We start from the raw sequence: 25,879 nt of genomic DNA, 5'->3' as shown, positions 1-25,879 counted from the left end.
GAATTAAAATGTTCCAGCAGTCTATTTTGAATTCCTAATCATTTTTGTGATTAACCCAGTGTCTGGGATTTGCAAGGGAGTAGGAGATGAATTGGTTTCTCTTCATTATCTGACACAGTTCAGTTATTCCTGAGGCGTCCTGAAAAAAACAAGCAGCCAGGCAAATTCCCTTAAATATTTAGCCATCAAGAAATGGTTAACACCAACTGCCATTCCTCAGGACCACTGTATAGCATATGTGCAAGTCAGAAGGTCAGGCTCTTGAGATGGCAAATGAAGCAAATTCAATCCCAGGCCAAGAATGAGCACACAACCATCCTGGCAAGGCCAGCCTGCTCATGAACTGTGACTGAAGGCAAGAGAATTGGGTGCGTGACATACAGAAATGCAACTTTTGAAACTAATGAGCAAATATCCAAAAATATGAAGCTCAAAGCAGCACTCATCCCCCCACCACAACATTTTCACACTGTTCTCTGCAGCAGCCATCTCCCATTGATTCCATTTCATTTGGACCAACCAGTACAATAAGAAGGTTCTGATGATCCCTGGGATCTGTCTGCTTTTGCAATCGCATTAAAAGCTAGTCCCTAAGTGTATGTTTGTTTGTCTCATGGCTCTGAAGAGCCTTTTGAGGCAGGGAAGGTCTGCCTTACACCACCCTGAAGATCCTGCTCCCTGCTGCAGCCATCAGGGGCTGCATCAGGCTCCCCACCCCTCTCCTGGGGAGAGCAGGGATGTCCTTGGGGACACCTTGTCACTCTCTACAACTTCTTGAAAGGAGGTTGTAGTGAGGTGGAGGTCAATCTGTTCTCTCAAGTAACAAGCAACAGGGTGAAAAGAAATGGCCTCAGGTTCTGCCAAGGGAGGTTTAGATGAGATATTATGAAACATTTCTTCATGGAAAATGTTAAGCACTGGAACAGCCTGACCAGGGAAGTGGTGGAGTCACCATCCCCATGAGTATTTCATGGATGTACAGATGTGGTACTTACAGACGTGGTCTTTAAGGTCTTTTCCAACCTAAACTAGTCTATGATTCGATGATTCCATTTCTGAATGTGTCTTTCAGATAGGCAAAAAAAAAAAAAAATACCATGGCTGGAGCATTTTACCCTTTTGTACAGTAAGACACCACCATTTTTAACATTATAATTACTTTTGTCTTCCCAGGACACATGTGAAGCAGAAGCTGCCCCATCAGACAGACAGAAGACTCTGGAAGGCTGAGCATGCGATGGCTCCCTAGGTAACGTTAATTCAGGAGAATCCAGTGTGCTCATACTGACCAAGAGTCCAGACAACTTTTCTGAGATACAATGGCTGGCTCTGCCCTGCACGAGACACCAGCTTGAGCTGCCAGGCAGATTGTGCTCACTCCACCTGATGAGGAATTTGGACAGCTGGGTGGGAAAGGAGCAGCCTCCACCCAGAGAAGAGATGAGGCTCCACAGCTGCAGGAGCCCAGCTCCAGATGTGCAGGCACTGGACAGTTGCATGCAGCAGGAGCACTGCTCTTTCAAAGAGCTTGCTGTGCTCAGCAGGCTTCAGCCATCTCTGAATTTCAGCAGCCCAGATCCTTCACATCCTTAGGTAAATCTCTGCTCAGTCTAGACTGACTTACGCAAAAGCCTGCACTGATTTCTACAAAACCAGCATTTAGTAGCTTGACACACTGATGAGATATCACGTTTTTTATTCCAACCTTATAATCAAAAAGTCAGAATTATGGTAAATGGAATCTTTTCTATCCTCTCTTTTAAAAGGTCTAATTATTTTATTATTCAGTGTATGTACACGCAGATAAGTAATAATTATTCAGAGTATTATCCTGCATAATAGACCCAGTTAATGCGCAGAGATAATAGCACAGAGACAGCTCATTATACCAATTTGTACAAAAATAACATAATTATTTTCTTCTTTTGAACAAACTTGTTCTGGTGTGATAAGAGCAAGTTTCAATCACTTCTTTATTTGCTGAAAGATTAAACGCCATGCAGCCAGTAAAGTGATTGTTATTTTAATGATGAATCATCACGTGCAATGAGGAATTAGCCATCCAAAGGATTTGAAGACAAATTCCTATAAGGCTACATTAAAATAAGGATGCTTCTGAAATGATTGCACGTCTGTTTCTAAACAGTCTTCTTACCGGAAATATCACTTACGAGTTCATCCTGCTAACAGCTGAGAAAGCTCAGGTGAGCACGGAGAGGCAGAAATGGTGATGCTTCCCAGTGTGCAAGTCTGAGATGCAGAAAACCAGTTCAGCTATTGAGTGCTCGGTTTCACTAAGGCTGAACTTACACTCCAAAGCAGGACAATGGCAACACAGAAGGTGGCTTTCCTGCAAAAAGACAGCTTTGCTCCCTGATAACCCAATGGCCTGGAGTATTGTGGTCTCTGGTGGATCTAGCAGCCTGCTGTCCTCAAAGTGGGTGTGAAGTCCTGTGACAAAGTTTGTGTTTTATTTTTCTAGCCCTTTTTTCCTTCATTGCCACTGATCCAAGCCCTCTTCATTCAGTACTTCTTCATCTAATCCCTTACTCCACTTTTATCCTGAAATAAAAAAACTCAGGGAAAAAAAGCAGAAAATATAAAACAAATTAAACCAATGCTTGCCATTCTTGGCTCCTGTCTCTCTAACTCCAGTATATCCCCCAAAGTCAGCTGAGCCCCAGAATTGTGTCCTGGGAGCAGGGCATGGCAGGGCTGAGCAGCAGGAAGAAGACTGACCTTTTCTTGTGGAATGGGGCTCCCAGGGCCAGAGATGCTGGTGAGACAAGTTACTTTCAAGAAGGAAAATAAGGGAAGACAAAGAAAGAACTAGAATAAAATTTCCATGGAAAAGGAAGACTTTAATTTCAAGCTTTTCTGTCTTGCATCCCTTGGAGTCTGTCCTGCAGTGGAAAAAGAAAATCACCACTATATTGAACACAATTTCATAACTCACTTCTGCTTTTGATGAAAACTCATTCATGGTGGATTTTATTCCGCACCAACATTTATACATGTGCTCAGGGAATGGGAAGGCTCCCCTTAACCAAATGAGATACTGTTCTTGCCTCCAGACAGACATTATGGATCATTGCAATTTCTATCTCCCAGCAGAGGATCTGAGACTGTGAATTCATCTGCAGCTTTGGGTTTTCTCTGCGCCAGCTGTGTGAGGGTGAGCAATGAGCAATGCTGCTCCTCAATCACCACCTGTGCTGCTCTGACTGGAAACTCAGGCTGGTTCTCAGGCCAAGATGCTGACAAATCTCCTTCTCTAACACAAACAGCAGAAGCCTGGCTCCATGGACACAGGTGAACCTTGCCACCATCTCCCCTGTATCTGGGGCTTACTGGAGGAATGGTGCTTGTCCTTGCTCTGGATTCCAGTTAGACAATGGCACTGCCAGTTGTAAATCCTATTCCTACAGTGCTGATGGATTTATTTTCTGTGGATTAGAAAGGGCATTTTTATCATCTGAATTGCATGAGCCAGCAATAAAATTCACTGGAATATAGTGCCTCTATAAATAGTTCATAGAAATATGCCAAGTACTATAACTTATTTCATACCCTGTTCCCAAGCACCATGGAAGCACAGTGCACACCAAAGGCCTAGGAAGCTCTGTGATCCAAAGCCTACGAGGAGAAGCCTGTCCCATCTGTTGGGATAAAAATACACTAAAAATCTTGCTTGGACAAGGTGTTCACCAGCATGTCAAGTCTCCATGACAGCTCTGAATTTTCACAACATGCAATCTGGGCAGAATGTCAGAAAGAGCAGAAAAAATTCTTCATATTTATGGCAGAGACTGAGTCTAGCAACCAGCCACATTCCTGGGACTTGGGAAGTCTTATTCTCCATGCTGAATGAGGTTGACCAGGGATGGCACAGGGCAGGGCAGTGGTACATGCAGCAGAAAGCTCAGAGAGCAGCTGTACTGAGAGCTTCTCCACACCCTCTACAGCCTCTTACATCTGCTTATCCCCACCCCTCAGGTCCATATTCCTTGCTTTTTTAGACTTGCTATATAGATTTTGGTGAGCTTTTGTTTTGATATCCAGTAAAATTCCTACAACAGTTCAACATAAGGGATCAAACTAGTAAATTCCTACATGTGCCCTGTCATCTCATTGCTGGGAGTTTTCTTAACACTGAAAGCCATTATCCAGTCTTTCAATAACTGTCAATCAGCACAGACATCTGTACACCCTCTGCCTGGTTGCTCTTAATTAGAGGCAATACAGATGTTTAGGAACAGGCAGGAGAAACACTTCTTGCTCTGGGAGCCAGCTGCAGCTTTGCAGAGCTGAACAGTGAAAAAGAAGAGAAAATGGAGATGCTAATTCCACCCAATTTATTTGTCCTGCAGCATTTCCACTTGTTGGGCTGCTGTTTCAGGACTGACACATGCATCACTATGGAAAAGCAGAAGGATTCAGTTATGTCCCCAGTCATGACAACCAGAAGAGGCTGCTGATGGATCGGAGTGGACAGGGATGGGGCCATATGGACACCTTCTTTGCTCCTTCAGCACAGGAGTTCAATGCTCATAAACCAAAAAAGGTATTTCTCCACGATGCTTTGAAACCTGTTTGATCACAGTGTCAGGGATGAGTTTTGTCTCAACTCCAGGGCTTAAATCCTGCAACAACAAAATACCTTTAGTCTGGCAGAGTCCCACTTTTTTGTACAGATATGTTGGGGTTTTTTTAAGGGCAATCTATTATGCTAAGGATGTGTCATTTTTCAAACTTCAGAGCTGTTTTCAAATACTGGAAATAATTTATTTACTGCAGCAATGTGATCAGGCACTTCATGCTTTGATCTGCAATAGAGCCTGGCACAGACTTCATGTACTGTCCTCATACCCTTACTGACCATGTGCTCACAAGGAACAGGCCTATGTTTGTTCCTTACTATGCTGCCATACAGTTGCTACAGCAGATTTTCCTTTAGGTGATGGACTAGCAAGGGAAGAACACATGCATAGCCGTTTAGGAGGAGGTAAAGTCCCAGATCCCTGTTGTTGAAAGATGCATGTTACAGATAAAATGTGGGTAGGTCTTATTGTTAAAAGTGTTATGTTGTTCTCTTAGCATCTGACCATGATCAGGCTGCATGAACTGCAAGGCTGGAGCAGTGGCTCTGGATAGGGAACACTGGATCCTCCAAAGAATCTCCAACCAGTGGTTGCTCTTATGTTCACTGTGGTCCTAGTTCCTTTTCTAACTTCTTCCTAGTTCCTTTTCTGCAGAAAGAGACTGTCTTGACACCCAAAGACTTTTTTCTTCTTATTCCTGTCATCTTTGTTTTTCTTTGCAATACTGCTGAAAGGTCATTCAAATTGCAATCTCATGTCCCAGAGGTTTTGTCTGTGATATTTTCATATTCCTTTTCTTTTTTTTTTTTTTTTTTTGACTAAGATAAAGGAGAGAAAAAACAGAACAAGTCATTGCAGCATAAACTTCAGTCTCCATAGCAACAATGAAAAATGTTTCCCTTTGATTCCAATCCTATAGTCTCACCTGGGGTTCGGGAGAGTGGCAAGAGATTAAAATATTTTCTAACCTACTTGTTCATTGCAATTTTGAAAGCAGGCTACTGGGGTGAGTAGCATAGGCCAAATTAGACCCAAAAGCTTTCCTGAGATCTGGGGTGCGATGTAGGGGCTTGGGAAGGGCAGGTAGGAAGTACTGGATTTACCTCTGTAGGACTTGTATGCAGTAAATCACACTGTAACAGAAAGTGCCTAAGGCAAAGAAAGCAATGGAGAAAGGAAAATGTTAACAACTAAGCAGTATTCCTCTGAACGTTCCACCACTCTGGGATCAGGAAGGCAACACTGTACTAAATCCCTAGGAAACATGGAGCTGCATTGCTATATTTGCACCAAAATCATTGTCCCAGGTTACTGCCATGAACCTGGCACAGCTATGCAGAGTGAACAAGGCACGCAGGCAATGCTGTACTCCTGAGCACAGGAGAGCTGACAGACATCTGTGACTGCTCTCTCCGGCTGTGCATAAACTGAATTTTCTGGGACAAACTGGGAATTTTGAGCCTGAGGAAGACTGGACAGCCTGAGTCAGTGTCTGGCACCAAGACCTTGGCTGTGGCTTTGGAGGTCTGTGTGATGGATCAGCGCTCAGCAGTGGCTCTCCGGAGGAAAAGTACCTTAAAGTAAAAAGAGATGCTTGGAAGACTTATGTTTTAGTAAAACCAGCTCTTCCTAAACCCTTTCCTCCCTGGCTGCCAATCTCCTGGGCAGGGGCTGCCCGTAAGCAGCAGGCGGGGGTTGCAGATGTGCAGCTGTGTGTGTGCCACACTCCTGTCCACACCACAGCAACGTGTCTGTCACACATCATTAGGCACCTGAGTTGTTTGTGGAGAAGGTGCTGATTTCCCCTCTCTGAGTCCGAGCTAAGCTCCCCCATGTGAAATCAGCAACCAACAGCATGACTGGTGCTGTGCTGGCCAGTCTCTCTGATGACCAGTGAGAGGACCTAAAGGACTGGCATGAAACTGTGCCAGGGAGATTTAGGCTGGGTATTAGAAAAAGGTTCTTCACCCAGAGGGTGGCTGGGCACTGGATCACAGCACCAAGCCTGACGGAGTTCAAGCAGCATTTGGACAACACTCTTGGGCACATGGTGTGATTTTTGGGGCCTGTGAGGGGCCAGGAGCTGGACTTGATGATCCTTGTGAGTCACTTCCAACTGAGGTGATTCTGTGACTAGAAGGACAAAAGCAGGCTGAAATACAGATACATCTAAAGAAACCTTATAGCATATAAAAATGCCCTTAATTTATTTTCCAAGGTCATATTTTAATTTGGAATAGCTGAACTGGAGAAAAAAACAAAGAGTAGTTCAGTTTCATCATTTGTAAAGAAAAGTCACAAATGAGTTTTCCTTCTTACTGCATGTGGAGGTACATTCTGGGAGCACCGTACAATACCATCTCAAGCTGATACTTAGGACAGGTCCATTTTCCCACTACCCAGTAGTATGTGCTCACATTAAAAATTGAATAGGATGGAGTTCTCAAATCAGTTTTAACTGAGTATTTGATTAACTAGAGATTTTTTTCAGCTTTGAAAAGTTCTTTTCATTTACTGGATTATAATCAAAGGTGACTTTACTGATAACAGCATGATATCTTTAATATGTACTCAAGTAGTCTGCTCTGGCAGACTTTCTGTGCTACAGATCCTGTACATTACCACAGTAAAGCAAAGTGAAATCCTGCCTTTGACACAACTCCAACAGGGAATTTTCATCTTAGATTCCTCTGTATGTTTTATTGGTTTTGCTGTTTATCTCACAGGATAAACACGTATCAGTGTTTCAGATTCTGTAATTGTGTTTTCTCCAGTCAAAACCAGAAATAGGAATCTTCAGGGAGAAAACTGACAAATGTGATCATTTGTTTAACACAAATTTTACTTCAACCCTCAAGGAACGCAACTGGCATAAACCAGAAGGCTCATCAGTGACAGAAGTTCTGTTGCAAGTGGTGGTCTTTCAACAAAGTACTTATTAGGGCCTTTACAGTGGTAATAAGCACTCATAAAAGTTGATAAACACTCAATAACTAAATTACATTAAAAAAGGATTTTTCCTTGTTTGTACTTCAAGTACTAGCTTTGAAATGGTTACAGAGATTAAACGCTGAACTCTCCAGACACACATATCAGTTGTGCAGGATCATACATCCTGTAAATGAGGTTGTTGAGACACCTGCTATTTCCTCAAAACACACTGCTGCAAGTAGCAAAACCGTTTAGTTCTTATGCATTGAATTTATGCACTCAGTGCTCTCAGCTTCAATGAACAAATACTTTGTATATACATATGGAAAGGTTGTATCAAAATAAAATTCGGGTCTGGCATGTACCCTACCTGGTAAACAGAGCACTGGAAAAGCTGGAAGGACTCAGCATTGTCAAGGCTGTTCCCAGAGCAGTGGCCACTGAAACTGCTGAAAATGTTTCTACCAAAGCCGGTAGTTTTGCAGCAGATGCATAACCTCTGTGAACAAGAACAGATCATTTACAAGTGCAAATGTTATCACTTCTAACACCTTTTATTTTGCATCAGTCTTTGCAGCCAGTTTCCTGATGTGGCTCCATGGGAAAGACTCCCCCGTATCCCATTGTCTTAGGCTACAATGCAAGATGCAGCCAAAAGGATGCATTCTATTACCATCTTCATAAGCTGTTAAAATAGGTGGGGCCGTGTTTTTTATCTTTCCCATTACTCATCCCTGATAACTCCCTCTGGGGGGCTATCTCTGCTAATGGGACATCAAGGTCTCCCAGCATGACTCATAAAATTACATCATCCCACTGCGAGATGCCCCGCCTAGGGGAGGAACCAAGCATCCCTACCTGGATACAATATGAGTTTGGGAACACCACAGGGGCACTACCACTGGATTCCCAGAGAACAAGAGTTCAATACTCACTACTGGACCTTGAAAGACCAGATTGTTTCACAGGATCACTGTTTTGACAAAACCACATCCATCACTCCAACAGGACTGTAGCTATCATTTGACTGTTACCACCACCCTGACCGACAGGCTGTCAGGTCATATTTTGACTGTCAGTTTAAGCCAGTGTTTCTGTACTATTGCCTTAATTTTATTTTTCCTATTAAATTGTAGTTCTGCTTTGGAATCTCCCACTGGTTTGTTTTTAAACTTGTACAACCACTGCTCACTGTGAGGCAGGCACACCAAGCCTGGCCCAGCACCAGGACAGCAGTAGGAGAGGGGTCAGGCAGTCCTGTTTATCCAACAAGCCCAGCAACTCCTGTCCTGCTGCACCTATACCCTCCTGCAGCTACACTATCTGACAGGAGGGTGTTACCTTGAAACTCTTTCCAAGAGGTCTGAAAATCAACAGTTAAGCAGGATAGCACACAGAGACTTATTTTGCCCTAGAATGTGAGCTGGTTTTCACAGTGATTCAGCTTTCATGCTACATCAAAGGTACACAGATCCTCCATGGTCCCACTTGGGTAAATCAGTCTGCTGGAAGATTCAGCCTTCCCTCTGCTACTAGATTAGCCACAGAAAGTAGAAGATAAAATAGATTATGACAGGCACGGAAAGGCACGTTTCCTTCATTAATTGCCCAGTATTTTTACCTAGAAGCCAATGAAAATTTGGCCACTGACTCATTCATGTATTGTCAGTGTCTCACAAATATGCATTCAAGAAGAAGAAACAGAATGTCCACTAATAATTCAAAAATAGCTAAGGAATAAAACTTCTTCATAAATCCTACCTTCAAGATGTTAAATTATTAATTTACTTTTAAGCAATAAATATGTCCTAATAGCACTTGCCAGGCAGTCAGTCAAAAACAGCATAAACCCACATCACAGGCACAACCAAAACACTTAAAGAAGGATATTTCATTTATTCTTTTTAAGATATATAACTTTGCATATCAAAACTGGTAATTTTTAATGACAGAGATTTCTGAAAATTCTTTATTTGGTGATAAGACTCCAGCTTGTGCCTTTTCCAGATACTTAAAAATTCAGCTCCCTCCAACTCACTGTTTACCTCAAGTGTCATTAACCACATTTGTAAATCAAAGAATTTTATTAATGCATGGCAGTGTTGGCATCACGAAGCCACTCACATAAGCCCTGCTCAGACCAGAGCACACCTTACTATTAGCACTGCCTGTCTTAAAGCCAGCAATCTTGAAAGAAGCTTCATTCCTGTAACAGAATTTTGGCTTTTGTGAGAGTTGTTTAAAACAAGAGTATAAATATTGTACCAAATACAAACGACTGTTGGGAATGAAAGAAAAATATTGTTGTATTTATTAGACAAGGATGTATTATTGTGGATGTAAAGAAAAAACCTCCAACTCCCTTTAGGTCTCATTACAAGCTGAAGTTTTTCACACCATATAGCAATTTTTCATCATTAATTAATTTAGCATCTAAAAATCTAGGTGCATACATGAGCAGACAGATGCAAAACAAGTATTTTAACTAGTTTCATTGAACTAATGAATTCCATTGCTAAAAGTAACGGTGCTTTAAATTGAAGTATTGAAATAAATTGAAGCAACTTGGATATTGACTGGAAAGCAGGCACAGGTCTACTAACAATCAAGGCCTGGAAACAAACTCTGTTGTCAACACCCAAAAGCTACTTTTGGTATGAAAACCAAATAGATTTAATGATGGAATTACTGATTAGTCTACATCTGATGGAAGTGAAAAAGAATAAATCTTTATGCCCTAAACTCCAGAGCTGGATTAGATTTTTGCAGCTTTTAAACTGTAAAATGAAAAAGACTTTAGGAATGTGCAAATGGCAGTATCAGAGACAGTTTTCAAGCTTCCTGTATGCACAAGCCATTTGCTTCCCACTTTGATGCTGGGGCATCCAAGTTATAGAGCAGGCCAGGAAGGAGCTGCCATTCTCTTCCACCATGCCGGTGAAGTACCAGAATCAGGAGCTGTGAACAGCCCTGCAGCCATCTCTGCCCTTCCACCCTGCTTGCACTGGGTGCCTGAGGCTACACCACCTTCCTACTGCACACACAACAAAGGCAGTGGGTGCCAGAGGAAGACACAGCAAAGCAACCACACATTCCTCACACAGCAATCCTGCAAGTGAACTTTTAATAGATGTGAGCAACCTGCAGCCTACAATCCCATCAAAGCTCAGGAGAAAGAAAGAGGCTGCTCCCCAAATTGCTCCCCACACCATTAGGATCCTGGAGTGCAGCTTTGGCAAACAGCATGTTGTTACAAACTGAGACAGATGGAAATGTGCTTCCTTGTCAAAGCTGCTATTCCCCAAGAGTAAAGATTTTGTTGTCTTAGATGTGCTGTAAGAGATAGAGAAAGGTCCAGAAATATAACAAAACTAATAATATAAAACTAGGTTTATCTGTTTTTCTTAACAGATAAACCCCCCCCCTTTTTTTTTTAGTTACAACAATATGTGTTACAACAAGCACACATTGTCTTACTGAAGACTTAACCTATTAGAAATAAATTACTAATGTTCGTCATACAGTATTTATCAACAGGATAACTTCTGTGATCAGGTCATTTACAAACTTCAGTCTGTACAAAATATTGCAAATTATGGGATCCCAAGTTTTTAAAGAACCTTTAAATTCAAACTGCAGCGCAACCCACTTATGAAAAGTTTTTTAAAATTTTAGATACTAACAAAAATCTGAATTTAGCTTTGAAAAAACCACAGAATTTTCTGCATAAGAGTGATTCAAGGTTAATTTAATAATCAGCTACATCTTTTATTTTAAAGTCCATTTCACAATAAAGTTCAAGAAGAAAACCACCTTCCAATCTCACCAGCAGTATGCTCTTCTAATACTGTTCATTTCTTTCCATGAAAACAAACCCACTCTAGTACCATTCCTTTGTCTACTGAATCCTCACCAGAAAATAAATGCTAATACAATCTTTTCCATTAAGGAAAAAAATGATACACAAACAGAAAAATGTCTTGCCCTACAGGTGCCAAGATTACAAAACAACCCCAAAACTAACAACTGCATATTTTAAAAATGTCCATTTACTTTTCCCAAATTCTTTCAGTCTTCAACATCCATTAAGAGGCAAAAAAAAAAAAAAGAGAAAAAGAAATAATGCAATTAACATAAAAGTGTTGTGTTTATTCCATTTTTCCATTTATTCTTGCACAAAAGCCAAACACATCCATTTCAGAGAAGTTATAGTATCAGCAGCATCCATTATCTCACAGAAACCACATTCAAGTACAACTGGAAAAGGCAGTGTCAAAATGCTTCCATATGCATTAAAATAAAATTTTTAATCTTTTAGGTTTTGTATTCTGAGTCTTTAGAAATGGTGATTTTTTTATTAGGTTTGGTAGCCTCATCCATCAGTTCCTTCAGCTGCCCGATCTGTTCATCACGGAAGTCATTAAGTTTTTCTTCTGTGAGCTGAATTCCATATACAGCCTTTTCTCTCAAGTTTTGCTTGTCCTCATTAATTTGTTGATGGATCAGTGCTGCATAGTTCTAATGAGAAAGAAATATAAAGGTCACAAAACTGACAAAAGCAAGATTCAGGTCAACTTTTTTTAATAGTATTATATTGTAATAACATACTCTTACACAATCTCCTATAACGGTCTATTAATTGACAACAAACGACTAAAAAATTTACACTTTTTATAAGAAAGAAAACCTATTCAGGCATTTCTAGTATCTACAGCCATTCAGTCATTTTATGAAGCTAGTTTAAAATGCATATATGTACAGATCAATGCCCTATCATATACTACTACTGAAAACAAAACAAAATTTAATTATAGATCCAATATATGTATTAAAATAATCTTTCCTATATAGCAGGATATCAATAGGATACACTTCGTAAACTGATACATCCAGAAAAGCATCCTTCCCAATTTTCATCTAAAAGAAACCTCAGCATTGCATACTGAATTGTTAATCCAATTACCAGCAAAGTAACTAAAGCCACTACTTCAACTGTATGTCTAATAATTCCAGAGAAGTGGGCAAGAAGAAAGATATTCATGAGCCTGTGATAAATTTCAAAATGACACCATTTACAACATAAATACATTAGATTGTTACTGGACCATGTCAAGACTCACTGAGGTCAGCAGGGTCTTACCAGCCCTGTTGCAAAGCTTAATTCATGGTTATTTAAAGAAAACAGACAGCTAGAACAGAGTCAAACAAAAGTATTTTTTATTCATACAGACCCTGATTCTTTAAAGTTCTTCCCAACATCACCTCTCCTGCTTTTAAATTAAATAGACATTCAAAAACAGTGACACCACAGTTAATTCCTGTGGTAAACCTACACCTCAGTGGTATTACCTCATGGTAGAGCTGCTGTAGGGTTTAAAAGAAACTAAATAGGTTTTTTTCCCAATTATTTTTCCCAATAGGTTTTTTCCCATTGCCAATCATGTGGCAATGATAAGATAAAAAAATCATAATGGCTTAATTCTTCAACTTTGCAATTACAGAATTTCTTATCAAGGCAGATGGACAAATGTGATCTCTGAAGCTACCCAACAGACCAGTAACACACTGACAGTTACACGCCAACCATTCCACCTCGTTCTACTTTATTCTATCTTCGCATTTCTGCCCAGAACAATCCAGTCAGTAATGACTCTGGATGTGGAAAAAAAAAAAACAAAAAAAAAAAAAAAAAAAAAACTACATCAAAAACCACCAAAACAACAACCAAAAAACCCACACAAACAAACAAACCCCACACCACTTTCATTATAGCAAACAATATTCACAGCATATAATTCAGAAACAATACTGAAAGCAAGCAGTGGAAAACTCCTCACATCTTATCAAGAGATCTGACTGAACATGCAAACCTCAAGAACCCCTCCATGCAGTTTGCCACAGAGCAGGTTCCACAGCAGGAGGAAAGTCCTCCCCACTGCTAATAAACAACCACCAGGGAGAGCAGCCTGCAGCTATTGCTGCAGGCATGAGGTCTGGTACCTAGAAATAACTCAAGTCCATGTAAGAAACAGTTAAAATTTTACAAACTGTTGACTGTTTTCCAAAAATATCAAATTAATTACTGGCAAAAAGTCTGCAATTTTTTCCTAATCTAACACCAGAGCATCTCATCTCATCTCACAGTGCATCAGCATTACAGAATCCAGATTTTGGAAGTGGTGGTCCTCAACAAAGCTGCAATGCCCACTCTCACGGTGTCCTGCATCCAGACATATAGTCATGGACTGTACATCCCCTATTCCTTACACCAGGTGTTCTGCTTCACAGCACTCCAATGGGCTCCCATCTGGACATCTCTGCTGGCTCTTTTCCCCTACTCATTTTCTAGCTGAACAAATGCTTAGTACATGCCAGAAAGCCTCAGTGGTTGCAGTTTCACATCGATCTGCAATGTGAACAAAAATTCAATACTGGACAGTGGAAACATGCTGGGCTCTGGTTGGCTCCTGACAGAAAATGTAGCTTTCTCACTTCATTTTACCAAAAGTCAGTGATGCATCAAATAAAATATGCTTCAGCCTTTAGAAGTGCTGAAAATTCTGGCATATCTCATTTTTTCTTCCTGTGTTATCAGATGAGGAACAAAGCCTGGGATATTTAACTGTTTAAACATTACATGTAATTTAAACAGTTACATTACTGTTCCCTCAGAAATAAATTAGTGATTTGTGGAGAGGTACTGCATGATTTGATGGTACATAGTAATTTAAGATTCAGTTTCTATCTAGAATATGTGCCATTTTCCTAACAACACATGAACTCAATGTGCACAACTCCTAAGTTTTGTAACAGGTTTAAAAGCATAATGAAAAAGTAAAAAGGGGAGAAGCTAATATTTGCTTTTTTAATAATATAACTTTTGTCATAAAACACAATGATCACAGTCCCTCTCAGGTAATAAGGAGCAGTATGGTCATGTAAGGTCGAAGTTTTCATTACAACTTAATAAATGCAGAATTTAATTATTTTCAAGTGACATTCTCCTTAACAGCAGAACTGGAACCAACTCTTCCTTAGCTTCCTCAAACAAGGAAAATTACTTCATTTCTGCCTTTCATTTTACATTATATTTAACTGCATCTTCCAAATATAACAACACTCCTTTGTCATCAATCATGACACAAATCCTTAGCAGATTTTTCAAGGGCATCTTATTTCAATTATGGGTCACACTGTGCTCAAAAAAACAGAGACAAAAGACACAAAATATAACACAAGTAATTCTGCACCCTCACAGAGCCAGGCTCAACATACACAAGGATGGCAGAAGGACACAGGAGATCGCCTCCCTGGTGGTTTTTTTAGGTTGGTTGGCCGTTTCTTTGGAAGTAGCTCTTACTGGAATGATCCTCTGCCTGCACCAGCTGTAAACTTTCTGTGCTTTTACATGAAAAAAACAAGTAAAAGACAAACCACTTGCTGAATGGCAAAAGCCCTTCCCCCTTGTATATGATTGCCATCAGAAACACAGAGGATCAGAACCAAGCTCAAGTTATGACCACCTCTCCTGACCACTTACATCAGAAGATGGCTGATTTATTCCATATCAAACCCAGCCTGCTGCCCATCCATACCACAGAAACCCTCCTCACCTTAAAGGAGGCCCAAGGTCGCAGCCCAAGGTGCAGACTGGCCATGTCAGTGCCTTGCCATCAGTGTGTGCAAGCACAGACACACCCAAAACCCTCTCTGCATCGCCAGTGTGGAGGCAGATCCCTCCCTGGAAAGGTCTGATGCACTCCTCACACACAGGTCACAGTTCTGCCTCAGATCACTGGCCTCTACAGCATGCATGCTGAACCAAGCATCAGGCTCTCTTAAAATCCTCTATGAGTAAATGCTTGAACCTTTAAATTATTTATACATTTAAAAAAAAAAAAAAAAAAAAAAAACAACCCAGAAGGTGAGTGTTTGCTATAATCAATAACCTTTGGGTTTTTTTGTTTAAATTCACTAACTGAAGCAAATATAGAGTTCCCCTCTGCTCTCTGACTCATAGTCATTCACAGAATGCACAAATTCATTAAAAGAGCAAGGGGATGGGTGACATTTGAGGTTTAAAACACCACACACTACAGAAAGACCATCAGCCTTCTTGTTTTCCAAGTTGAGAAAGGATTAAACATAAAAATAAAAGCAAAAATCACACAACTAAAAGCCCCACTTCCCTGACTGCCAGATCTATAGATTCCTACCAGATCTAGTCCACACTGACTACACATTTATCTCATATGCTAATACAAAGTGCCGATAAACATTTATTATTTAATCATAAAATTAAATGAGCTAAGAGCCCATTTGTTTCTTTTCACTGAAAAGAGCAACAATCATAATTTTTATTTTCTCTGGCATCTTCCTAAACATGTACAATGCTGCATTATAGACAACTGCTCCAAAAATCTCAGAAAGATATGTTTGTTCACAGTGACTACCTGTACAATTCACTTTCTAGTCTGATTTTCTCTTTTAAAAAGTTCTAAAATTTTTATCTCCTTTAAGTAGTTGAAGTATAAAGCTTCATCTATTCCAAAAAGGCTATCTCCACTTGCAGCCAAATTAATGACAGCACTGATAAAAAACATTACTGTGGCCACATCAGAAAATGCTACTCTGAGATGTGTTAAACAGGGCACAGTCAGGCACTAGAAAAATGCTATCAGTTTACTTTAAATTTCTTTTATTCAGGGCGACATTAAAAAAAAAATAAAAAGAAGCATGGCCTGACAAGCCACTGTCATCACTCCCTGGAAGTAAATTTCAAATTGCAGCATTTCAAGTGTTTCTGCTGCTACTCAGAGCAAAATCAAACACATGCTGCTAAGGGTGGCAGCATGAAGAAACAGCTGTGAATGAACAGCACAGCAAGGAGGACCCTTTTCTTACTACTGTGCAGAGATATGTTGAATTAATTATTTCACACTCATTCAGATAGAATTATGCTAATTATTTACTCTGTTTTTACTACAAAACTGTTTTGATGTTAAACTGAGAAACAAAAATATACAGTATTATACACCATTTTTAAATGGGTGCTATACCCCATGAAAATCCAGGATATCTTCTTCATACATTTTACCTGAAGCTGTTAGTTACAAATGCAGTAATAACCCAGGAAAATTCTACCACATTTAAGCTCAGCGTAATACAACACTGCAGTGAGCATTTTCATAGACTCACATACACATTGACCCATAACAATCTATATTTCATCAGGTAAGACCATTAAAAATAGCCCTAAACACTTTTAAAATTGCATAAAATACAATTACTGCCAAAATAACTGATGTGAATAAACACCTATGTAAAGTTCCACATCCACTAACAGGAGCAAGGTATTATCAATTTCAAAATTTAAATTTCTAATCACTTTTGGTTTTGTAAATGTCACACCATTAACATGTAAAAAATGAAAAATCAATATACTACAAAGAGTTCTGAGTAAGCCTTCCCCCTGCTTTTGAAAATACCTATCAAATGGTATTTGAATGTTAACAAGTAATGACATATGGCAGCATTGGAAGAGTTTCTTATGTGAATAATTAAAACAGTAATTGCTAGGAAAAAGGCAACAGAATGAAGAATCAAAACTTTCACTCTGAGATACCCAGCACAGCAGAGGACCTTTAGGGAATAAAGATGTCCAGCTCCTACTGCAAGTCTTGACAGAAGGTGAAAAAGCAACTTCCTTTTGGCACTTGAATCCCCTCAGCACCTCAGCACCCACCATGTGTAACAACACACCAAGCATACACAAGAAAGAAACAGCAACAAACTACTGTAATTCATGAGAAGCTCTAAAACAAGTTGTGTAAAGTGCAGCTTGGATGAGCTATTTAGTATTTCAGTCCATTATTAGATGGAAAGATTTGCAGAGATCATTTCAAGCCAAGTCATGCACGTGCAGTGGGACTGCCTACACCTAAATACCACATGCCTAAGTGAAGCTGGAGATGCAGCTTGTCTGGAGACAAGCTGGGCATTGGAGAGAGAAACTTCTGTCTTGAACATGCTGTGATGATTGGATACACTGTCCTCCAGAGATGTGGTTCTCATCAGTGAGAAAGCTACTATACTTCTCTGTGTCTCTGGCTGTAGATGACTATGTAATCAACTTCCTTACTTATGGTAAAAGGAAAATGTTCATTACTTATTTTGGTTTGTACTTTTTTTATTATAAAAGGGAACAGAAATACAATTTCTCCTTGAATGACTCTGCAGTCCCTCCCCTGAAGTTTGTTTTATCTTTTCATAATGCTGCTGATGTCAGACTTGGCAACATCCTGAAGTGAAACACCTAAGAGAAAAAAACTGTACTTCCTCTTTATCTTTAGAACTATGAATTATGCATAATTTCATTTCTGGGGATGAAAGACCATGTCTTACAATGCACAGAGGTAAAACAGATTTCTCCGGGACAACATATCTGTATCATAAAGAACAGGAACAAGAAAACATCAAAGTTTACTAAAAGTTAATCTGAAAGGAAAAGCCATGAGAACTTTAACAATATCAGGTTTTCCCAGGATATTCAAGAAGGATGCTAGTATGCGACTATCAACCAATTTCAGGGAACTGATCACATTCACACAATGATGCACATGCTGTAACTTTATAGAATTGTTACTATAAGGAATTTGGTTGGGGTTTTTTTGGTTGCTTGCTTGTTTGCAGTTTGGGAGCAAAGAACGAAAAAATGTTCAGCTAAAATGGAGCCAGGGAATATAATTATGTAATACCCAGTAATCAGCATGAAGAATTATTATTTGATCAGGAAGGTATAAAATGGACTACTTTTTCTGAGCATAGTTAACTAATATTATTAAACTCGAAGAAATGACATTTATTTAGAGGAATACAGAAAAAGCTCAAGGATTAAATCAGCTTTGTTTGTAGCTTAAATAACATGTTATTTTAATGTCCTTTTTAATGTAAGATTTATGAGATCATAATTTGAGGTGAAAGTGGGAAGCTTATGGCCTGGCCATCAAGGTAAACATATATAAATGCTATTGCATCCAAAATGGAACATAGCACCATTTGTGGAAAAACAAGTTGTGATTATTTATTTCTTCCTGGGTGCAGAATACTTACACCACTACTGTACACTGGGGCAAAAATACAGGTCACTGAAAGCTTTTTGCATCACCTGGTAACAACCACAGTCTTTAAGAAGAGTCTCTCCACTTAGGTCAGTAAGCTTCATCTCAGGCCTTACACAGAAAGGCTGATCTTATTCTAGGGAATAAGGAAGTTAAAAATTTTGGAACACACCTGAATATTTAAGCAAAAATAAAATGGTCAGTTAAGTTCTGGAAAGAGAACTGAAATGTGGGTGCAGCATAAGAAATAAAGCAGGAGGAAGAGATGGGAGGTAGAACAAAAGAAGTGGTCACACAATGGGGTTCCAATGGCTAAACAAGATCTTGCTATGGTTGTCTACCCTTGGACATGTTGTATCATTCAAAGTGTGAATTTCACTGAAAAAAATTAGTTATTTTATGAGAAATTTAAAGAAATTTCTCTTAATTTTCTAATTCTTCTCTAATTTTCTTTCTTAAAGAAAATTCTTCTCTAATGTACATATCCATATTTGAAAGTCTTTTAAATTGATATTTGAGACAAAAATACTTGGAAGAAAAAGATATTAAAACCATCATTAGAAAACTTATTAAAAGTAACAATTTTCGAACAAAATATGAACAATTATTCCATCTGGACCTTCATCTGTAAAAATCAGGATGAAAAGACAGTGTTACTAATACTAAATAATCAGACTGCTGACAAATAAGGACAAATAAGTTATAGACCAGAAAAATTAAATTTCAAGAACATATTTCATATTTTCATACAAATCCTAATAAAACTCAACAATTTGAAAGATGGTCATTTCTTGACTCAGTTTCTATTTTACTTTGACATTTTATGTCGTGCATAGCCAGGCAGTTCTCTGGTTAATAAAAAGCGCTGTTTTATCTGGTAAATTATGCTATAATTTCACAGACTGCCCAAGGATTTATCACATGCTTTTAATTTAAAACAAGGCAAGGGAAAAGACTGGAAGTCATAGTATCAGTTTGGTTTTAGGAATTTCAGTTCTAAGTCATCAGTTACACTGTAATATTTCTATGTAAACATTAAGCTAGGAAATCTTAGCAAAGTGTTTCACTGCAGATAATTCCCAGACAAATATCAACACTAAGTACAGACATTTTACCTGAAAAAACCACTAAAGACTGTTTTATCAACATAAGCACACAACTATAAGTAAAGCTCACAATGCAAACATCACTTACAGACTTCTGTATCAATTCCTTAAATAGAGGACAAGCATCTTAAATCTGCAGTTATTTCTTTCAGAAGTATTACTTACAGATTTTCAAGGAAGATTAAGATTTCACATCTAGATATTCACAAAAGGAAAATAAAGCCTGTTTCCAAGACAACCACATTAGTTGCCAGACCACTAAATACTAAGAACATGCAAAATATTATATATCTTAGATGATAACATCTCAAAGACTTCCATGTATGTTATTCTACTCAATTGATACCTAATCATTCATTTAAAGTGTTCATACATATCCAAAAGAAATTTGGTATTCTTATTTTTCTATTGCATGCATTTCTACATGCTCATTAGAAACAAAACCTTTAACTAATACAGCAACAAAGAAAACCTCAAGTATAAACAAAAAATTAATCCACTAAAAGGCACCTTGTATTGGTTTCCATGACACTAAAAATAACCCTTCTGCTAAGAGTGGACTGAATTTTTTACTTTAATGTACCTGTAGAAGAAATACGTGCTTGAATGAATTAAGTAAAAAGTCATAGGCAATATTTCAAAAACATACAAGAAGGTCATCAGTGTAGAAGTCAGATTCACCCCTTGGGACAAACAGACGGAAACTTCCCCAGTTTTAAATGAACATAGTCAATGTTACCTGTTCCAATACAATACATGAAATACTAATTTAGCAAAGCAAATTCGGTGTCAGAAAACACTGAATCAGAGGCCGATTTCTTTGGCCAGTATTACCATGGTCTCTCCAGTAACAGAGACAAGCCTCACCTCAGCACTTGCAGAGGCATTTAAAACAGACAAACAACGAGTCATGGAAGTTTTATCTACCAGCTTCTTCAATAAGACACAAACATTTTGTGATGTGCTCTTCACAGAGCACTACTTAGGAGAATGGCCATCAATAAAATAAAGCCTACACACAAGTAGACTCGTTATTTAAAAAACGAAAAACATACTGCCAGTGGGAAACAGGTGAATTCTTCTAAGGGTGTAACTTATCTAGGTATGACATTTAGTCTGGAACTTCTGAAGGTCCTACTCTGTAAAAATAAATCAGTGTATTTGGCCACAATCATTTGGTTGCAATTCACTCCTTCTTGCTTTTAAATAGCAGCAATAGGACATCTCTATGAAAACAAATGCAAACAGATGTAACTGACATCTTCCTTATGGCAACAAACAACACACTGGTTTTTATCTGTAAATTCACTCTATGGAAAGAAAGCTTCTTACTGCAATTAACATCTACTTCACAGTACTTAATAAAAGGCAAAAAAAGGTCAACTTATTACATTCTGTGCTAGACCCAGTGCAAATTTTTAAAGTTCTTATTGCTGCAGCAAAATATGTTAAATGGCATTCAAGTTTTAGAACAAACAAATGCTTTGTATACACATACACCTACCTCTGTCAAATTAAATTAAACACATACATTGTTTAAAAAGTCTCCCACAGCCTCCAAGCAGTAGAATAAATCACAGCACTTCCTTCATCTTTAGCTTTATTGCTCTCAAAATTACAATGTAAAGTTCCTTAACACATGTAGCCAGAGAGTCCCCTGTAACTGCAGACAAAGATGCCCAGAGAAACAAAATGTCCACATTCTAAATCTGGGCTTATTTTTTCAGGATTTTCTTATAGTAAAAAACTCGAAAGCTTACAAATTTATGTATCTTACCAAGGGTTTTTAACTTGCAGATTTTTATATAATTTCTGAATTACTCCAGAACTAGCCACAGAAGCTAAATGAAGGAAACAAATGTGTCATCAGTACAGTCAAGAGCTGCTAAAAGGGAGCACGAATCTTTAATGACTACATGAGAAACTCCTGATCTCAGAAATCGAACACCTTCTGTAATCATCTGCAAGTCACTATCCATTTAACCAACAGCTCTGACATTTAAGAGGATTTTTATACAATACAGCAAGTGATGGCCACACCATCAAAGAAGATTGGAGGGGTTAAGCAGAAAATGAGAAAGGAAAATTCAGTCATCTGCTAAACAAGTTTCAGAATTCAATAATGTACTGTAGAGACAGTTAATCTGAAGGTACTTCTGAAAAAAAACCCATTAAATATTACTGTTCTTGAGGAGATCAAATACATATCAAACTCAAGTCTCAACATGTTCTCATGTAATCTCTATACAACAAATACTTCAAAATCAACTCGCCCATATCTTGTTCTATTTTTTTTCCTTTTTCCTCCTACTGCCAGAGGTTTTCCAGCTATTTAAGTGGGCTTGCTTTCAATTAGCAAATGACAGGGAAAACAAGATAAGGGAAAAATAAAGGGGTGGAAATCAAGTACGTCAAATAGCTTAGAGCTATGTACTTCACTTTTAAGTGAACATTCAGTTAACAAAGCTCTAAGATTTCACAACAAAAATCCAGACTGCCTACATATTCCTAAAAATTTTCACCCACCTAGAACCTCTCCCTTTTCTCTGTGCAAAAACAGGCTGTCTGATCCCAAGCAAACAGGTATGTGTTGAACTGGCACAGAAGTTAATTTACCTCAATACTTTAACTGCACGTGAAAATGCCAAAGCCATGAAAATGTCAGGGCAACATTTCAGAAAAAGGGATGCACCACATTAGGATTGGTCAGGAGAGCTCAGTTCTGTGCTCTGGCACCCTCGCAGGTGCTTCCACAGCCAAGTGCCACAGTCTTCACTTCAATGTAAAGAAAGCATTAACATCTGGAGCAGAAGCAGCCTGCCCTGTGGCAGATAGCACGAATGGGAAGTGTCACATACTAGTTGTACTTGTATGTCCAAAACTCTCATGATAAACTACCTCTGCTCTAAGTGGTACCATTTAATGATTTTGGTATGGTGCATCCATATCTGCTCAGCTGCCCTCTGCACACTAACACAATGATACTCCTATCATTAGCATCAGTGTCAAACCATTGCACTGTTTGCTTACACCGGATTAAGAACCAAGTTCTTTTCCTAATGTATATGATCAAGAAGAGTTTTAAATTGACTTATTATAAGTTTAGAAAAATCCTGCCATCCACTGATGATGCAATAAATATGGATCCTATCAGTGAGAGAATACTAAAACTGTTCAATTGGTTTCATTTGTGTTTCAGGACTGTTCAACACTAAAGAATTATCTCAGCTTATATTTGCATGGCTTTAAAATTACTCTGGACTTATTTAAAAGCAATTAAAACTTGAATTATTTTTGAGTTGTTTATACATCTTAATGGATTTTGTTTGCTAGCCAATACAAATATGGAAATGAAAGTCTTGTGTACATCTGCCCACAAGCAGAGCAGAACCTCACAGATCACACTGAATGGTAATTCATGGGGTCTTTGTAAGCAGGGGTTTATTTCAGTCTTAAAGAGGGGGATGAATATTAGCATGATTTGCTATCCTGCGGAATGTTTTATGTACCTTTGAAAAAAAGTAATTTGTGACGGCACCAGTTGAGAGGGGAGCCTAGACCAGTCCCACTACATCTGTTTAGTGATGTAGGGGGAATCCCTCCCCCTCACCTGTATCATGAGATGCAGCAGGGGAGCACAGCACGCATTTGCTGCAGGTCACAGCTCTGAGCACTGGCCATGCACAGGAAGCCACTGGACTGCAAGGGCTCCTCTGCCATCCCACACATGCATCCTTTCTATCATAGAAGACACAGGTAAACCAGAATAAACACTTCTTCCAAAAGCCACTTGTGGGCTGCTTGGGAAATGTCCCTATGGGCTGGACATTGGAAACTCCCTATGGACCTCTGGCCCACAGGCACGAGCACTACAGTAAAGTCAGCCTGAAGTCCACCAGCTGCAGTAGTGAAGGACTAGCCTTGACAAGTGACTGCTGCCCTATAAAACTGGAACAAAATGTAACATCTCTGTGTCAAAGCATAATGTTTTAACATGAATTTTTAATGTCTCAACAGAGGAAAACTGTACAGCATTGGGGAAAAGTGATGGGATTGTATTTATGAGAAAAATAAAGCAGATTTCCTCATTTTTACTGAACTCTTCACTATATCCACTACAGCAGTGAATTTACAAATAACAACTTTGCAAAACATCTTCCTTTACAGAACCCAGCTTGGTAATGCTTTTTTTTCGTCAGGTAGATAGAGAATTTCTCTGGGAAAGTTCTGCTACAGCTGCTGTCAAAATTATCATACCTATTTAAAATGTTTTTCAGAATCTATTTTCCCTCGACAATGCTCCTATTAACTACATAATCACAAATTAAAACAAAAAAATTCCATTATTCAGGAAAAAGGAAACCTTTAGCAGGTAACTTGGTAAGTACTCAGTCACAGGTGCATCACTGTACCAAAAGTTTTAATCAACAAATGGGATATACTAAATAGCACAAGTGATCATGAGAATTTCATCTCACACAACAGAATTTAACATCTGAAGGTGAAGAAAAAAAGGACAAAACCAAATAAAACAAATTCAAAGTGAATTTCAAATTTACAATTAAATCCGCTGCACACTGCTGCATGCTTTCTGCTAGACTACTAAATAAATTCAAGTGAAACTGTCAGATATCAATCTAATGCCATGAAAGACTGGAACTAAGTCTTTTAGATACCATAGCATTAATTTTTAAAAAATTGCACAAACTCATACACTTAATTTATTCTTATACTTGTTACTATGCATTCAAAGTGTGTATTTGTGCAAATAAGAACACAAACAATCCATCAAAAACAATACAATAAAAATTAATAATGACATAGCATTCACAGCAGTATAATACCAGTTTGCAAGCTCTTGCTAATTACCATGAAAGTTGCTCCATCACAGTTACATTCCACACTGTATAGCACATTAATCCTCATTCAACAACATATGCAATTTATATGGCTGACCTGTGTCTCTGCATAAAAACAGATAAACTAAACTAAAGCATATGAAACATATTGTAGAAGCATAAACACAATGCTAACATCACACCTACATAGTTACATTTCTACGTAAACTCAACTAATAGGCAAAACTCAACACAGTATGATTAAAATGCTTCAGATTATATTAATCTTGGACTGAAACCAAGCAATTAAAAGTACCACAAAGGATACCAATGTGTGTCAGTGATGATGCACCTTCAGAGTGCTGAGTCAATACTTGTACTTCAGTACCATTCAGCTGTGAATACAACTTAGGTTACAACTGACTGTTAGAATTGTAGTTAGTTTTGCTTGAACATTAATTTTAGAAGCCTTCTCAGCTAACATCTGAAAATTATACTTTAAGTCAAATCCTTTCTGCACATCCTCTACCAGCAATACCCAAAAGGGTTTGTGTAGAGGACTGGATGAGGTCACAATCAACCTGATCTAAAATGGCCCTTCCAGGCTACTTCTGCTTTATAACTCCATTCATTAAAAACCCAAGATTAGTCCAAGTTATATTTTAATGACAACTCCCAAGATAAAAATATTTAAATTACAAATCTCAGGTTATTGTTAAGATCTGACATTATGTTTCAAGGACTATCAGATTTCAGATTTTTTTCAAATGTTTCAGTACTGAAAATACCATACTATATCAAACAGTTCTCTTCTTCCCCCAAGGCAATTGTTTCAAAATAACTAAATCAACTACAAAGTTCACTAAGACAGACAAGTTCACACACTTAAAAGATCAGTAATATAATACTCACATTATTCAATAATCAGCTGATTTATTCAAACTCTTTTAGTATATAAGCTTTTACTAACACACAAAAAAGCTAGTTGCCACCCTACTCTTTCATAACCAACATAACACTTTATTAACAGCTATTTTTCAGAAAAGAAACAGACTGTATTTATAATTTTCTTCCCTATAACAAAGTCACTGAAGCTTTACTTCTACAATATGCAAGTTAAAAAAAAAAAAAAAGAAACAAACAAAACCTCCTTTCTACTGGAAACACAATACACACTATGCAACAGCACTCCAAAAAAATCTGATCAAAATTTACAAGCAGTACATCTTAACAGTTCACCAAATGAGGCTCAGTGACAACAAAGCATAATTGGAAATGCTCTA

General features: G+C 38.4%; 1 protein-coding gene across 1 annotated transcript in view; it reads right to left on the bottom strand.

Annotated features, from left to right (window-relative positions):
• Window positions 1-11,660: 11,660 nt before the first annotated feature.
• SDHAF3 (succinate dehydrogenase complex assembly factor 3) overlaps window positions 11,661-25,879 on the bottom strand; it is a 28,475-nt gene continuing 14,256 nt past the window's right edge. Inside the window, exon 2 of the mRNA XM_030264709.4 lies at window positions 11,661-12,050. Coding sequence (XP_030120569.4) covers window positions 11,847-12,050 — 204 coding nt within the window. The 3' untranslated portion in view covers window positions 11,661-11,846. The remainder of the gene's footprint in view (window positions 12,051-25,879) is intronic.

The sequence above is a fragment of the Taeniopygia guttata genome, chromosome 2 (assembly GCF_048771995.1).
Source record: "Taeniopygia guttata chromosome 2, bTaeGut7.mat, whole genome shotgun sequence".
NCBI lineage: Eukaryota > Metazoa > Chordata > Aves > Passeriformes > Estrildidae > Taeniopygia > Taeniopygia guttata.
The sequence above is the reverse complement of the archived record's forward strand: the minus strand, read 5'-3'. Positions and strand labels throughout refer to the sequence as shown.